We start from the raw sequence: 16,257 nt of genomic DNA on the forward strand, positions 1-16,257 counted from the left end.
CCACGGCAGTCACCCCAAGAGGTAGACGCCGCGACAGTCACTCCAAGAGGTAGACGCCACGGCAGTCACCACCAAGAAGCAGACGCCACGGCAGTCACCCCAAGAAGTAGACGACACGGCAGTCACCCGAAGAGGTAGACGCCGCGGCAGTCACTCCAAGAGTTAGACTCCACGGCAATCACCATCAAGAAGCAGACGCCACGGCAGTCACCCCAAGAAGCAGACGCCACGGCAGTCACCCCAAGAAGTAGACGCCACGGCAGTCACCCCAAGAGGTAGACACCGCGGCAGTCACTCCAAGAGGCAGACGCCACGGCAGTCACCCCAAGAAGAAGAAACGTATACTCAGTACAGTTGAGACGAACGCAGTCGAGCCGTAACCCCGATTGCCCCGGCCAAAGCCGGAGTGACGGGGACACAACGACCGATACGCTAGAAGAAACGTATACTCGGTGCATGTTGAGACGCAAATCTAGCCGCCTCGGCCAACCAAAGGCCCTAAGAGAGGAAGCGATCAATATGTCTCTGATACGAACGCTTGTCGAGCCGTAACCCGATTGCCCCGCCAAAGCCGGGAGGACGGGGACACAACGACCGATCGCTGGAAGAAACGTATACTCGATGATTGAGACGCAAATCTAGCCGCCTCGGCCAACCAAAGGCCCTAAGGCAGAGAAGCGATCAATATGTCTACAGATCTGAACGCTGTCGAGCCGTAACCCCGATTGCCCCGGCCAAAGCCGGGAGTGACGGGGACACAACGACCGATACGCTAGAAGAAACGTATACTCAGTGCAGTTGAGACGCAATTCTAGCCGCCTCGCCAACCGAAGGCCTGGCAGAGGAAGCGGTCAATATGTCTACAGATACAGTAACATGTTCACAGCGGCGGTTGGGAAGCGCAAATCGGACGCCTCGGCTTGACCGAGAGTGAAAGAGGAAGCGACCAACATGTCAACATGTTTAAAAGACGTTAAACACAGTTGAGATATGCATTCTAACTACCTCGGCAAGGCCGAAGGTAAAAACGAAGGCACTCAATTAATAACGCAAGAGGACAAGTGAAGAACTGTGATCAAAACCCCGGCCACGCCGAGGGCAAATAAGGCAAACTCTTATTAAAAATGATAACAGGTTACAAATGAGAAGAATACAGACGACGGCCGTCCCCATAGGGATAAGCCAAAACACAACCTACCAAAGTTTACAAAAAACAAGGAAAAGAAAAGCAAAAGGTTACAGACATATCATTTGAAGCGCCAAAAGATGGCAGGGAGGAAAGGCTTAATAATGGGCTCCCGAACAGCTGAAGCTATCCGAGACGCCGGGTGAGCCTGGTGACGACCGCCCGTCTCCCTATGCCTGTTGCTGCTTACCATCAGCAGCGGTAGCAGCATCATCTTTGATGGGCGACCCAGAAGCTTTCTTAGCAGCCTCAGCCTCAGCAGCCTCAGCTGCCTTCATCCTCTCGGCTTCCTCCTTGGCCGCCTTAGTCTTCTCAGCAAGGGATGCCTTCTCCTCGGCCGCCTCTTCCTCCTTCTTCACCCTTACCTCCTCCCTGGCCTTCTCCTCCGCGGCTTTCTCCTTAGCTTCGAGCTTGTCGTCAAACAGCTCGTCAAATTTGTCCCACGGAAAGGAGCCATCAAGAGGGAAGAGCTCCCCAATCACTTCCCTGACAGCTTCTTCGGCCAGGGTCCCGGTATTGGGCGCACATGTTAGGGAGGGTAACGGTTTGGAGCGTCTCAATGTCCTCCTCCCTCTGGGCGATGATAGCATCCTTGTTCTGAACCACCTTCCCCTGGGCCTGAAACATGCCCCTCCATTCGTCCCTCTGCTTAAAATAAAGGTCGGCGTGCTTCTGAACAAGGTCACGCCCCTCCAGCAGCTTAGCAATTTCAGCCGCCGCAGCCTCGACCTTGGCTCTCTCAGCAAGGACCTCTTTTTCAGCGTCCTCCCTGAGTTTTCTCTCAGCACGGACTGCCTCTTCAGCCTCAGCTTTGGCCCTCTTGGTCTCCTTGTTCGCTGCGTCGAGTTCAAGCCTTAGCCGCTCGAGCTGTGGGGCAGCGTCAGCAATGGTCTTCTCTTGCTCCACAATAAGAGCACCGGCCGAATCAACCCACTTCGCCAGTAACCTGATCAAACTTAGGCCCTCCGACTTAATCTGGAGGGGGGTAGGCTTCGGGAAGGAGGTGACAACGGTGGCGTCTTGACCACTGCCTGCGCAGTTTTCTTCTCGGCACGCCGTTCAATAGTGTGACCGGTTGACGACAGCGGTTGATCTACAAAAAACTCAATTAAAGCATCCGTGTCAACATACATGGACATACAGGAGAGCCTGTCATCAGGAACGCCTAATGAACCAGCTATGTCCGAGCCACAGGATAGATCTGTACCATGCTTGGCCTTCTTGGTCGGGGGACGCATTTCCTTGCCGGCAGCAGTATCAGCAGTAGCAGCAGAAACATTAGCGGCAGGAGCAGGCTCTTTCCTCTTACGGACAAGGAGAGATCCCTCCGCATCGGAGTCCCCCCCGTCGGTAATGTCAACGATCACCACCGTCTCCTTCTGGACTGAAGGGATGGGAGGTGGAACTGATGTCGACGCCGTCGCCGCCGAAGACTTTGTTTTCCGCGTTCGGCGCGGCATGTTACTAGCAACCTTCGCCTGGGCCGCCTCCACATTCATGCCTTTCAGCTGCTGATCCATAAGGTCATTCGGCGACGTTCTGCGATCACGGGCTAGAGCCTTAGGATGCAAATCAACAACGGTCTTGTCCTTGGCAAGCCCCATTCTCTTAAGAATATCCTCGGATAGATCCGAGCCAAAATGATCTGCAAAAGAAACAAAGCAAGAGTTAAGCGAGGAATGAACCAAAATTCAAAAGAACAGAAACATTGAGAGCAGTGATGGGCCTCACACCGACCCCACTCACCCTGTGCTAGGGCCGGTATGAGGCCAACATGGCAGAGCAGCTCATCCTGAAGAATGATCTGCGTTGAAGGAATCCATCTTTTCGGCACCCCACTCTTGTCCGCCTCAAAAAGCCTCATCGCCCGCTTCTCATCCGCATTAAGAGGGACCTTCTTTGGCGTCCATCTTAAGCTTTTTCCAGGTGACCCATTTGTCATGCTCCGCCTTAGTCTCGCACCGCAAATTAACTTGGTCTTTGGAAGGACCAAGGGCGGCGGATAGTCATCCGGCACCTCAACGTACACCCACCGATCTTTCCAGTCTTTGCAGGAAGAAAGCTTATCAACGGAGACGTAACCCGGCTCCATTTGCACGCTGTACCATCCAACGCGACCGGCAAACGACGGCCGAAGGTGGTGAAGCCGACGAATTAAATTAACCGTTGGGACCTCCCCCTTGAAGAGACAGAGCCAGACAAAACCGACTATGGTCCTAATAGCCAACGGGTGCAGTTGGGCCACGGCGACGTTCATGGCTCTAATGATGGCCATGACATATTCATTCAGCGGAAACCGGAGCCCGTACTCCAAGTGCCGGATGTATACGCCGGTGCAACCCGGTGGAGGGCAACAAACGGCCTGACCCTCCTCAGGGATAAAAATTTTGTATCCCCTGCCAAAGTAGAAATGGCCCTCGAAAAATGTCTCGCCGGAACAACTGGCGAACTTATGGGTCCAAGCACGGTCAGGACAGACCTTACAGGCGTCGCCGTGATCCATGACGTACTGCCTCCCCTCATTAGGATGAACCCTTTCAGCATCATCACCGTCATCATCACCGTCGTCATCAACATCATCATCATCCTCCCAATCCTCCAAAGCTCTTGGATCAACTTCGGGAGAAGGAGACCTAGGGCCCCCAGACCTTATCGGGATGGCGTCTAGTATCTCCTCCTCATCAAGACGCGACGGGGAACCCCCCGGCGCAGGTTTACTAGGTCCGACATCAGCAGCAGACATGGTAGCAACAATTACTTAACAAAATAAGAGATTGAGAAAAATTTGTTTGTTTACCTCGAAGAAAAGCACTAGCCGAAGTAACGACTCTGAAGATTAGAAGAGAAAGAAGCCCTTGAAAGTTTAGAGAGAAGAAAATTTTAGAGAAAATGAAATTGGTGGCCAATTTCAGGGACTAACTGCCCTATTTATAGGGGAAAGCCCATGAAGAAGGACCAATCAGGGCACAGCCCATGAAACGTCAGCCAATCAGCGAACAGACACGTGTCGGACATGCAACCACGGAATGTCAATCGTTGCAACTAGGGATGGCAGTGGGTCGGGGACCCGACCCAGACCCTGAGGGTCGGACCCTAATGGGTCGGGTATGGGTCTCATTTTTTCAGACCCAATGGGTATGGGTCGGGTATGGGTCTTAAGAAAATATTTCGGGTCCGGGTCCGGGTCAAAGTTATGAGACCCATACCCGACCCTTAGACCCTTTATTAAAGAAAAAAAATCAAAATTACAACTTTTCTGAATTCATACTAGCAGACTGTAGAAACCCAACTAAAGTCTCTTTCTCTTCCCCCATCCCATAAAGTGATAAAACTCAACCAAACTCTTCTGACAATACCACCATTCCACCACTGACACAAGAAAACCACCACCACAAAGACGCGATACGCGATTGGCAACCACCTCTCTAATAGCCGACCGACAACCACAATTAACTTGGCATTAATAAACTCATAATGTTAAAGTAGTATGATTTTTTTTTTAATATTATAGACCCTATAATCGTTAATCTTGTTACTAAAGTGGTCGAAACTCGGACCGCGGGTAGACCTAGACCCTACCCTTACCCATAGGGTCCGGGTATGGGTCCTCAAATTTTAGACCCTTACGGGTCTGGGTCGGGTACGGGTCTAAAGGGAAAATCTCGGGTCGGGTCCGGGTCTAGGCGGACCCTACCCAGACCCTACCCATTGCCATCCCTAGTTGCAACAGTTAAACGTCAATCAACGCAACAGTGACCAGGCGTCTTCAACACGCCCCTTCAAATCTCTTTGCCTATTCATCTTCCTCAACAAATTCCTAAGTATCTGTTCTCCGCCGGCCACATGATTAACCAAGCTAGGTAGCACCGGCCGAGGGCAATCAAAAACAACCGGCACTCTCAACCCTGGTCTCGGCCAAAGTCACTTTCTTTTCCACATCGGATGCCCTTTACACATCCATGTGGAAGGGGGATATGGTACGGCCTAAGCAGAACCAAGCCGAGGTAGAAGAAGCCGGGAAAGAAAATTTTCACTTGCGCAGAATATACGCTCAACATACATCGGAGCCCATACCACGGCATAGACTACGCTGGGGGCAAATTGATGGGGCATATTCTGCACCCGCTGATCGAGTCAACATATTGAGCAAGGTCAAAGATATCCACAGCAAGTCAACACCTTGGACAGCCTAGTCGACTCAGCTACGTCGGCCTGTCACCCGGGTCCCGGTCAGGCAACCAGCCAGCCGGGGCACATATCCGCGTACTCATATCAAAGACCCCTCGGCCGGCCTGCCATGGGTCCATCGGCCGAGGGTAGAACGGTCTTTCCGCCTGTTAGCCACTTGGCCACTTGGCCACTACGTGACAAAAGGTGAAAGTCTATAAATACTCCTCAACCCTCATTGAGGAAAGGATCCACAATTTAACCTAAGAATCACTATTCATCTGGTAATATCTTCCTTATCTCTCTACAATATATACTTAGCCAAGTAACAACAACTTATCTCTTTAAGTTTACTGACTTGAGCGTCGGAGTGAGTTCGCTCGGTCCAAAGCCGAGCCCTAAGTTTGTTCACTGTTTCAGGAGACCGAAAGGAGGATTCAACCAAAGACGTCATTCTACAAGCACGGGTGGTGACAAATAATTGCTCTGGAATTACACCCGGAACAATTAATAATAATAATAATAATAATTAATAATAATAATAATTATTATTATTATTATTAATAATATTAATAATAATAATAATTATTATTATTATATTTAGTATTAATATTAATATTAATAATATTAATATTAATATTATTTCAATTCAATTCAGCTCTAATCAGCTTAGTTCAGTTCAGCTCTATTCAGTTCAGTTGAGCTCAGCTCCATTCAGTTCAGTTCAGCTCTAAAAAGTCAGAAAGAACAAGGCCCAAGTAAGGTGTGTCGTATGCGTATGATTTAGCAATTACGTAAATAAATAGAGCTAAAAAAAATGGAACCGATGAAGTAATATCTAAAGAATCTATTGGGCCTAAAATTATTACGGTTGAGATCCGACCCGTTAAATATGGAGCAGATGTATGACATATGGTATAGGTATATGTTGTGTAGGGCAGAGTACGGATCGGGTATTTGATCCAAAGTGCTAGTTCGGATCGGATATCCATATTAGAAATCCTGAAGTTAGATATCCAATATCCAAACCAAATGTCTCGGATATACAATGTTCGGGTATCCAAAATAATCGGATCGGATGCAGATATCCATCGGGTATCCATACTTTTGAATTTACTTTAAAATTAAGTTTGAAACAAGATTATATTCATAGTTTTACATGATAATTTTCTTTTGTATTCTTATCCCAATGTTCTCGCTATAAAATTGAAGTACCACCTAAGTATTTCTCTAATATTTTAAACATTAATTAAGTTGTTGTATCAAGTAAAAATTTATTTTCTCGAAATTATACTAGAAAACTATAGTTTCGGATCAGATCGGATATCCAAATGTTTTAATTCTAATATCCATATCCAAACCAAAACCAAAGATTTCGGATCAGATATCCAAACCAAACTTAACTTTCGGATCGGATATCCAAAATTTCGGATCGGATTCAGATCGGATATCGGATCAGTTTGGATAATCGGATTTTCTGCTTAGTCCTAATGTGCATTAAGCTGCCGAGTGCCGCCGAGCGAATTCCATCTCCACAGAGAGAGAAGTAAAAAAAAAAAAAAAAAAAAATGAGTAGATTAAGGAGGATTCATAGAGAAGAAGAAGTAGTTGTGGATGAGAGTATAAAGTTTGCGGCTTCTAAAGCTTCTCCTTCGCTTGCCGGTATCCTTTCTCATCATCTACCTGGTATGTACTCAACACCGTCTCACACTAGAATTATTGAATTATTATTATTAGCTATACGCAGCCGAACCTGGAGATTGTTTATTGTGTTCCTATTATATTAAATTGATGTAATTTCATAGAATAATTGCTAATATTTCCTCCGTTTCATTTGATTCTTTACGTTTGCTTTATACACGTATTAAAGATTTCCGCACATATGAATAGGTCTTAAAAAACAGACCTAAACAATCAAATGGAACGGAGGAATTAACTGCCAACTATAAATAAGTACACTGTATGTATGTGTTGAGATGATATGGCTCATTGCAGTTAACAAGTACACTGTATGTATGTATGTGTTGAGATGATATGGCTCATTACAGTTAACAAGTACACTATGTGTTGAGATGATATGGCTCATTAGTCATTACAGTTAACAAGTACACTGTATGTATGTATGTGTTGAGATGATATGGCTCATTACAGTCAACAAGTACACTGTATGTATGTATGTGTTGAGATGATATGGCTCATTAGTCATTACAGTTAACAAGTACACTGTATGTATGTATGTGTTCAGATGATATGGCTCATTACACTCACCGCCGCGAAATCTGGAGAATGAGCGGAGATGAAATCAAAAGGCGAGGTGAACTTGTATTTTGGGGTACTGGTATTATTTATGAATGTCATCGAGATCATGATGATGAAGATGATGATGAAACGACAGTTAATAATTTCACTAGTATCATTATTTGTCCAGCTACTCTGTTCGTTCGTACTAATGGTGTCGAACCTAGTGATATTCAGGCAAGTAACTTATGTTTTGTTCATTATCGACTTATGTTATCATTGTACAACCATGCCAAACCCAATTCACTGAGATTTAAAGTTGTTTCTTTGTTTGTGAAGGTTGATGTTTATCTATGGGATGGTCAAATATGTCAAGGTCGAGTTATTGCTTGTGATTTCCACTACAATCTTGCTGCCATTCGGATTCAAACCCCCTGCCAATTGCCAACTGCAACTCTTAAGGATTTGGATGATTTCGTTCCGATAAATCTCACCCCCATTCAGTACCACCACAAACCACCTCTATTGCGTCCTTATTCTACTAAGTTTAAAATTTCTCCTGGGACTCCCTTAATCACTATTGCCCGCTCTATGAGACTCCTTAATGCTCCTATTGTTAGTCCCGGTGTTTTCAGGTACTAATCTCTCCCTATTGCCTCTAACCCTCTTTCGTTTTCAGTTTTCTGCTTTCTGTTTCTATTCACTAAGTTCATATATGTTTCTTTGTTCAGTCCAAGAACGCTCAAGAAAGAGGATTACAGCGAGCTTTATTGTGTCATGTACAGCGACCATCCAGTTATTGCCCTTTCTCCCCCCTTTTGTTTCTAAGTACATTGTTGTTCTAGCTAATTGTCCATTCCACTCATATATAGTGCTTTATGTAACTAAAATATTTTCTTTTAATAGGAGAAGAAAGGGGGATTTGTCATCAACTATTCAGGAGAAGTTATTGGACTCGTGTTCTTCAAATTTTCTTTCTTACCGATTAACTTAGTTTCTACTTGGTGGAAGAATTTTAAAAGTTGCCGGTGAGTTGCTATTCCATTTCCAAGTATCAACATGGCAATTGTTTTTAGATAAAAGCTACAATTGGAATGTACTTCACTAAGTATGTGTTTGGCCTAGATTTTTTTTAACTTGCTTTTGGGTGAAAAAACACAAATTGGCCAAACAATTAACAATCGTTTTTTTCCAAAAGTTAAAAATAGTTTCTTTGAAACTCACAATCCATTATTTTGCCCTTTAAAGTATATAAGTAGCAATTTGGTGTTTTTGACGCTTGCAAAACGCTTTTGAAAAGTTAAGCTTGAAAAGCAAAAACTCATTTTCAATAAATTAGGCCAAACATGCTCTAAGTTAGGAAGGTTTCTACTATTTCGGGACAACCTACTATGGAATGATCCGATTCAAATTCAATTCGATAGATGGAGTAGCTATGGACTTATGGACGACTAATTTTTAGAAATTGAGGTGTTTATATATTGAGTAATCCGATTTTGTTTTTGTGCTAATTGTACTAATTTTTGGTGTTTGTTGTTGCGAGTTTAGAGTTGTGCACTCTCCATGCAATAATCTTTTTGAGGTGGTCTTCAACTTATATGGGTCAACATCGGTAGTAGGAGAAAAAAGAGGGTGTGATAGTCTTTGGTTGAGGTCTTGACGACAATAACTCCCCTGCTCTCCCTCTAGCCGGCGAGAGTAGACAGTTCAGCTTGTGGTACTATACTGCTATGAGCTTAAAGTTAGCGTCAACCCCCGTTAAATGGACATGTTTTTGTCTGTTATCAAAGGCTCAATGCTTATCAAATCAGAAGTTTCCGAGTGATGAATTGTTTCTAATTTTTCTTTCTAAACAAAACCTTTGTGATTGATATTCTAAGTAATCATTCCTTTCTTAAGTTTCATCTTTGTGAAGGGCTTAAGAAAAGTTGTCTTTTGCTACAAAAGACAACTTTTTCTCTCTCTTTGTGAGGGGCTTAAGATAAGTTGTCTTTTTCTCTCTCTTACATATTTTTACATCTGGTGCTCATTTTTTTTGGCGTAGGCAATATCATCGGCCTTACCTTGGTGTGAAAATTGCCAATCTTCATTTGTCTGGTTCTAAGTATTTGAGTGAGTTTTTGGCTGCGTTCCCCGATGTCACTGGAGGTGTTGTTGTCACAGAGGTATGTTCTTCTGGTATTGCAACATCAACAGTCGAGAACTTATTTTCCTTGGATGCACTATCAATATTGAATTACTGGAATTTGTGGCTTGAAAGTTCTCTCATGCCATCCATATATGTTTGCCCTATTCATTTTTCTTTTCGCAATGTGCCTTTTTCGTGGGTGTGGTTGGGGAGTTGATTGAGAAAAAAAAAAAAACAAGCTTCAGGCATTTGCTTTATTATGGTGCTCCTCAATTGGATAGACAATGAGTTTGACTCACACTTGCTATTCCGTTCCGGCATTTTTCTTTCTTATGGCTTATGAATGATGTTCTGTAGAAGCAATGGACCAGTCCTTGGACGATGTTGGACTCCTACAACTGTCATTGAGATCTGTTTTCCTTCGAAAAAGTCTTTTTTTTTTTTTGTATTATTGGGTTCAGTGTGCTAGTGCCTGGCTCGTATTATTTTTGCACAACTGCTTTTCTCAAGAAGAGAGGATAAATTCCTATGGAGGTGACTATGTTTTGTCCTTAGTGAAAAATAAATGAAATACTCTCAATAGTTTACGTTTTCCTTTGATGTAAGAGCTTTTAGCCATCACTCACAAGTCACATCCCATGTTCATCGGCATCCACTATTGACCCCAGCCCATTCAACATCGACCTCACCTCCCGTGATTTCACCTAGCCACCACTCTCCCTTACCACCTACGCACCTGATTATACTCAACTGTCCTACGATTTACACCAAGTACAACATGAGAATGCCTCTCACCAGCCAGAGCCAAATATTGAAACTTCCGACAACGCCAACTTTTGAGGTCACAAATTGACAGTGAGGTCACTGGGCACTTCTAGCTGACCCCCTTCCCTCACAACAGTGAACATAATTAACTAAATTTAAACTCATAATGGAGGTTAAACTAATGAGGGTTTGATGGAGAGGAAAAAGATGGGTATAGACGTATAGTAAAGGTAAAAACCTTGATATGGAAATCGAAGTTAATTATAGTTCTAGGCTGTTGAGGAAATTAGTGTGCCTGATGTTTTATCATTTTATAGTTTGAGAGGAGCTGTTGATTTATTGTGGAGTTTGTAAAAATGGAGGTTTTGAGAGAGAGAGAGGAGGGAATATGGAAGACAGGGTACAATAGCACATGAAAATAACAGGACAAATGGAGGGATAAACGGAGGGTTTTGGTTCTTACATTGGTCTTCGTGTATTTAAAAAAATGTAAACTTTTGACCGCCAGGAAGCATATTCCAGGAGTCATTTGTGATCTTATCTTTTTTCCAAGCATATGCTTTTAGAGAAGAATGATCTCCACTATTCACATTAAGGAGATGAGAAGGGCTCTAAATGACTTTGAGAATATTGAATATTTGGCTCAATCAGAAAAAAATCAATTACCAAGCAAACTATTTAATGAGGGATTCCTTGGCTCAAATGGATGAAACCTACTTTCCTGCATGTGGAATATAGAAGACATAACAGCCATCTTCATAAAACCCCATTATATAATGAATATAGAAGTGCTGCACACCACATACATAACATCCTCCGGTTTGGAATCCAACTAATTATAATCGATGATAATCTTAGGTTGTGCTTAGGCTGATATTCTTCTTATATTTAATCGTCCCTTGTATTGTCTCTGAAACAGGTTGCAGAGGATTCACCAGCGTATCGTTCCGGGATATGCCCTGAAGATGTCATAATAAAATGTAATGGCAAATTAGTCCGCAGTTCGTTGGAGGTATATTTCCCCCCTCTTTTTGTTGAACTAAATGATAATGATATCAGCCTCTTGACTCTGTTTGTATCAGCCTAACAAATATGTCAGCTTGTGCTTAAGATAAAATTTCACAAGCCCTTGATTGTCAGGGATTGTGATATTTGCTTGGTAGTTTTGCATTTTTTATTCAATGCATCTCAGTAACGTGTTTTTTCATCTATTCATTGTACTCTTTGTTGGTAGAAAATTGTCTTCATTTGATGTGTGCTCGGTGACAACTAGGTAATTCGTTCCATCGTACCGAGATAATCATACTTGCATGATTGCATACGTTGATGATGTTAACATCACTTAACTAACTGCTTTATTTCTTTCCAGTTATTTGAGATACTATGGAACAATGTTGGAATAGAGTATGTTGAGCTTGATGTTTTGAGAGCGAGTAATGGTGAAAATCTGACGCCAAGTCTGAAGGTCGAACAGACTTCCTCGGATAAAATGTATCAGTAAGTTCTTTCTTTTCAAGCAGCTGAATGTATCTCACCCTCACGTTCACCCCGCTCCCTGATATTTTGGAAATTTTACTGTGTACTGCCATTTCGGCTCTGAAAAAAAGTCTTTTACTAAGGTGTCATTTGGTTGTCATGGCGGAATTAACCTCCTGTTAATTTCAATAAGTGAATTGAGTAATTCATGTGAATTACTAAAAAGGAATTAACCTCCTGTTAATTTCAACAAGTGAATTGGGTAATTCATGTGAATTACTAAAAAGACGTTTGGTTGACATGTAAGAATTGAATGGACACATGAATTTCAAACTACCCCTAACCAAACTCCTCCACTAAGAATTGAAGTAGGATTTTGGGTAACCAAACATCTTTTTTCCAATTCAGGGGATTTTCGAATTCCCCAACATTTCTAGTGGCAGTCAAACGATGACTAAATATTTCAGGGTATATGCATGCAGTAGTATACCATGGTGTGCTGCTCCTGATCTCTAATTTTGTGGGTGTTTTTTCCAGGTGGGCGCTAACTTCTTGGACTATACATAACCCGTTTGAGCCTGTGCGTGATGCTGAATGATTCAGAAAGCCTATTCTGCAATAATCTTGGGGTTCAAGAGTAGTTTGTTCTTTTGAAGAATTAATTTTGGTGGCTTGTCTCGCCCGGGTTACTTATAAGTTATATCTATGAGTAACATCTTGCTTAATGTATGTAATGAATTCCAAGAATTTTTAGTTGCTGGTTTATATTATGTGTAACGTCTTTCGGCTGCAGTCCGCCCCGGGATTTAGGTTAGAACACTTGGTTTGTATTTAAATTAATATTTGTATTAAGGAGGTTTTCTTGGTACAATCCTTGGGGAGAGATTCTATATTGAATCTTGTTCATCCATTTGGAAAAGCTCAAGAACTAAGGTAGGAGACCTTACTAGTGCCCTAATAGCCGAAATATCCAACGTAAGGAACTGGTTTTCCTTCACTCTTGTATTTTATTTTGCATGCATAAGATTCTTAAGTTTTTATGACTAAAACTTTAAACTAAAATATACGATTTCCTACAAAAGGAACTTTGGCATAAGCATAAAAAAGTTGACCAACTTCAATGGCAATTGTCTGAGCAACTCAACAATGGCTTTACCGTCAAATTAATTCATCGGGGTTTTGTCGCTGCTGGCCTATGAAATGAGAAGGGCAAAAAAGGAAAAAGTTGATAATATTGTGTAGGATTAAGTAAGGTGTGCGTAGGATTTAGCAATTACGTAAATAAATAGAGCTGAAAAAAAAAATGGAACCGATGAGTAAAATCTAAAGAATCTATTGGGCCTATAATTATTACGATTGAGATCCGACCCGCTAAATATGGAGTAGATGTATGACATATGCATTAAGCTGCCGAGTGCCGCCGAGCGAATTCCATTTCCACAGAGAGAGAAGTAAAAAAAAAAAAAAAAGAAAAAAAAAATGAGTAGATTAAGGAGGATTCATAGAGAAGAAGAAGTAGTTGTGGATGAGAGTATAAAGTTTGCTGCTTCTAAAGCTTCTCCTTCGCTTGCCGGTATCCTTTCTCATCATCTTCCTGGTATGTACTCAACACCGTCTTACACTAGAATTATTGAATTATTAATATCAGCTATACGCGGCCGAACCTGGAGATTGTTTATTGTGTTCCTATTATATTAAAATTGATGTTATTTCATGTATTTATATAATTATAGCTAATATTTGCTCCGTTCCATTTGATTTTTTTACGTTTGCTTTATACACGTATTAAAGATTTCCGCACATATGAATAGTGCCTAAAAAGCAAACGTAAACGATCAAATGGAACGGAGGAAGTAACTGCCAACTATATAAATAAGTACACTGTATGTATGTATGTGTTGAGATGATATGGCTCATTACACTCAACAAGTACACTGTATGTATGTATGTGTTTAGATGATATGGCTCATTTCACTCAACTCGGCCAAATCTGGAGATTGACCGGAAATGATATCAAAAGGCGAGGTGAACTTGTATTTTGGGGTACTGGTATTATCTATGAATCTCACCGAGTTGATGACGATGGTGATGGTGATGATGAAATGACAGTTACTAATTTCACTAGTATCATTATTTGTCCAGCTACTCTGTTCGTTCGTACTAATGGTGTCGAACCTAGTGATATTCAGGCTAGTAACTTATGTTTTTGTTCATTATCGTTATCATTGTACAACCCTGCCAAACCCAATTCAGCGAGAATTAAAGTTTGTTTGTTTGTTTCGCGGTGAAGGTTGATGTGTATTTATGGGATGGTCAAATACATCAAGGTCGAGTTATTGCTTGTGATTTCCACTACAATCTTGCTGCCATTCGGATTCAAACCCCCTGCCAATTGCCAACTGCCACTCTTAGGGATTTGGATGATTTCGTTCCAATAAATCTCACCCCCATTCAGTACTACCACCAACCACCTCGATTGCGTCCTCATTCTACTAAGTTTAAAATTTCTCCTGGGACTCCCTTAATCACTATTGCCCGCTCTATGAGACTCCTTAATGCTCCTATTCTTGGTTCCGGTGTTTTCAGGTACTACTCCTCTCTCCCTATTGCTTCTATGCTGGCCTCTTCCGTTTTCAGTTTTCTGTTTTCTGTTGCTATTCACTAAATAAGTTTATATATGTCTCTTTGTTAAGTCCAAGGCCGCTCAGGAAAGAGGAATGCAGCGAGCTTTATTGTGTCTGGAACAACAACCATCCAGTTATTGCCCTTTAATTTCTCCCCCTTTTTTTACTCTTGCTTATACATAATTTTGTTTCTAAGATCCCTAATGTAACTAAAATATTTTCTTTTAATAGGAGAAGAAAGGGGCATTTGTCATCAACTATTCAGGAGAAGTTATTGGACTCGTCTTCTACAAATTCTCTTTCTTACCGATTAACTTAGTTTCAATTTGGTGGAAGAATTTTAAAAGTTGCCGGTAAGTTGCTATTCCATTTCCAAGTATCAACATGACAATTGTTTTTACATCTGTTGCTCATTTTTTTTGGCGTAGGCAATATCATCGGCCTTGCCTTGGTGTGAAAATTGCCAATCTTCATTCGTCTGGTTCTAAGTATTTGAGTGAGTTTTTGGCTGTGTTCCCAAATGTTACTGGAGGTGCTGTTGTCACAGAGGTATGTTCTTCTCGTATTGCAACATCAACAGTCGACAACTTATTTTCCTTGGATGCCTCCGGTTTGGAATCCAACTAATTATAATCAATGATAATCGTAGGTTGTGCTTAGGCTGATATTCTTTTTATATTTAATCATCCCTTGTTTGTCTCTTAAACAGGTTGCGGAGGATTCACCAACGTATTGTTCCGGGATATGCCCTGAAGATGTCATAATAAAATGTAATGGCAAATTAGTCCGCAGTTCGTTAGAGGTATATTTCCCCGCCTCTTTTGTTGAATTAAATGACGTGTCGTTGATGATGTTAACATCACTAACTAACTGCTTTATTTCTTTCCAGTTATTTGAGATAGTATGGAACAATGTTGGAATAGAATATGTTGAGCTTGATGTTTTGAGAGCGAGTAATGCTGAAAATCTGTCGCTAAGTCTGAAGGTCGAACAGACTCCCCCGAATAAAATGTATCAGTAAGTTCTTTCTTTTCAAGCACCTGAAATTATACTGTGTACTGCCATTCACTCCCTGATATTTTGTGGGTGTTTTTTCCAGGTGGGCGGTAACTCCTTGGACTATACATAACCCGTTTGAGCCTGTGCGTGATGCTGAATGGTTGAGAAAGCTTATTCCCCAATAATCTTGGGGTTTAAGAGTAGTTTGTTCTTTTGAAGAATTAATTTTGGTGGCTTGTCTCGCCCTGGTTACCTATATCTATGAGTAACATCTAACGTCTTTCGGCCGCGGTCAGTCCTGGGATTTAGGTTAGGAGTTAGGACATTATTCGTGAGACTCATCAGAGACTTTACTTTCTCCCTTTACTTCTTTTTTTTTTTTACAAAATGAAATGACACGTGAGATCCACTCATTGGATAATGTCCCTTCAAAGTTGAGTTTTAGATTTCCTAAATTCAAGACTACCGATAGATTATTGGCAGTCTTGAGTGAGTCTTGTCTCCAGACTTACCAAAGACTTTTCTCAAAATCTATTTTAATTTTTTTTTCTTTATCTTTAATAACGATGAAGGGTGTGGAGGGAAAAAAATAAGTAAAGTGCGCGGGATTTAGTAAAATTGTGCCCGTGATTTAGCAATTACGAATACGAAGTGTTTCATTTTAATTGTTTGGT

At 42.0% G+C, this 16,257-nt stretch overlaps 2 protein-coding genes across 4 annotated transcripts in view; both read left to right on the plus strand.

Annotated features, from left to right (window-relative positions):
• Positions 1-12,870, plus strand: part of LOC141610690 (putative protease Do-like 14) — a 48,925-nt gene extending 36,055 nt beyond the window's left edge. Inside the window, exons 1-9 of one of the 2 annotated variants that reach the window (XM_074428907.1) lie at positions 6,853-7,039; positions 7,599-7,828; positions 7,931-8,226; positions 8,323-8,386; positions 8,498-8,619; positions 9,636-9,756; positions 11,404-11,496; positions 11,854-11,981; positions 12,498-12,870. In XM_074428907.1, the coding sequence (XP_074285008.1) occupies positions 6,922-7,039; positions 7,599-7,828; positions 7,931-8,226; positions 8,323-8,386; positions 8,498-8,619; positions 9,636-9,756; positions 11,404-11,496; positions 11,854-11,981; positions 12,498-12,558 (1,233 nt within the window). In that variant the 5' untranslated portion in view covers positions 6,853-6,921 and the 3' untranslated portion in view covers positions 12,559-12,870. Of the gene's footprint in view, positions 1-6,852; positions 7,040-7,598; positions 7,829-7,930; positions 8,227-8,322; positions 8,387-8,497; positions 8,620-9,635; positions 9,757-11,403; positions 11,497-11,853; positions 11,982-12,497 lie in introns of those variants that run through there. The other variant, XM_074428908.1, reaches the window with a different exon arrangement.
• Positions 12,871-13,340: 470 nt separating this feature from the next.
• Positions 13,341-16,048, plus strand: LOC141610689 (putative protease Do-like 14). Of its 2 annotated transcripts, none has more exons than XM_074428906.1 (9): positions 13,341-13,557; positions 13,917-14,149; positions 14,251-14,546; positions 14,654-14,717; positions 14,816-14,937; positions 15,013-15,133; positions 15,294-15,386; positions 15,474-15,595; positions 15,684-16,048. In XM_074428906.1, the coding sequence occupies exons 1-9, from the start codon at positions 13,440-13,442 to the stop codon at positions 15,766-15,768; spliced, it is 1,254 nt and encodes a 417-aa protein (XP_074285007.1). In that variant the 5' UTR covers positions 13,341-13,439; the 3' UTR covers positions 15,769-16,048. The 2 variants fall into 2 exon arrangements, with proteins under 2 accessions (XP_074285007.1, XP_074285006.1); XM_074428905.1 differs by having other exon boundaries at positions 13,344-13,557; positions 15,474-15,601.
• The last annotated feature ends 209 nt before the right edge of the window (positions 16,049-16,257 follow it).

The sequence above is a fragment of the Silene latifolia genome, chromosome 11 (genome assembly GCF_048544455.1).
Source record: "Silene latifolia isolate original U9 population chromosome 11, ASM4854445v1, whole genome shotgun sequence".
NCBI lineage: Eukaryota > Viridiplantae > Streptophyta > Magnoliopsida > Caryophyllales > Caryophyllaceae > Silene > Silene latifolia.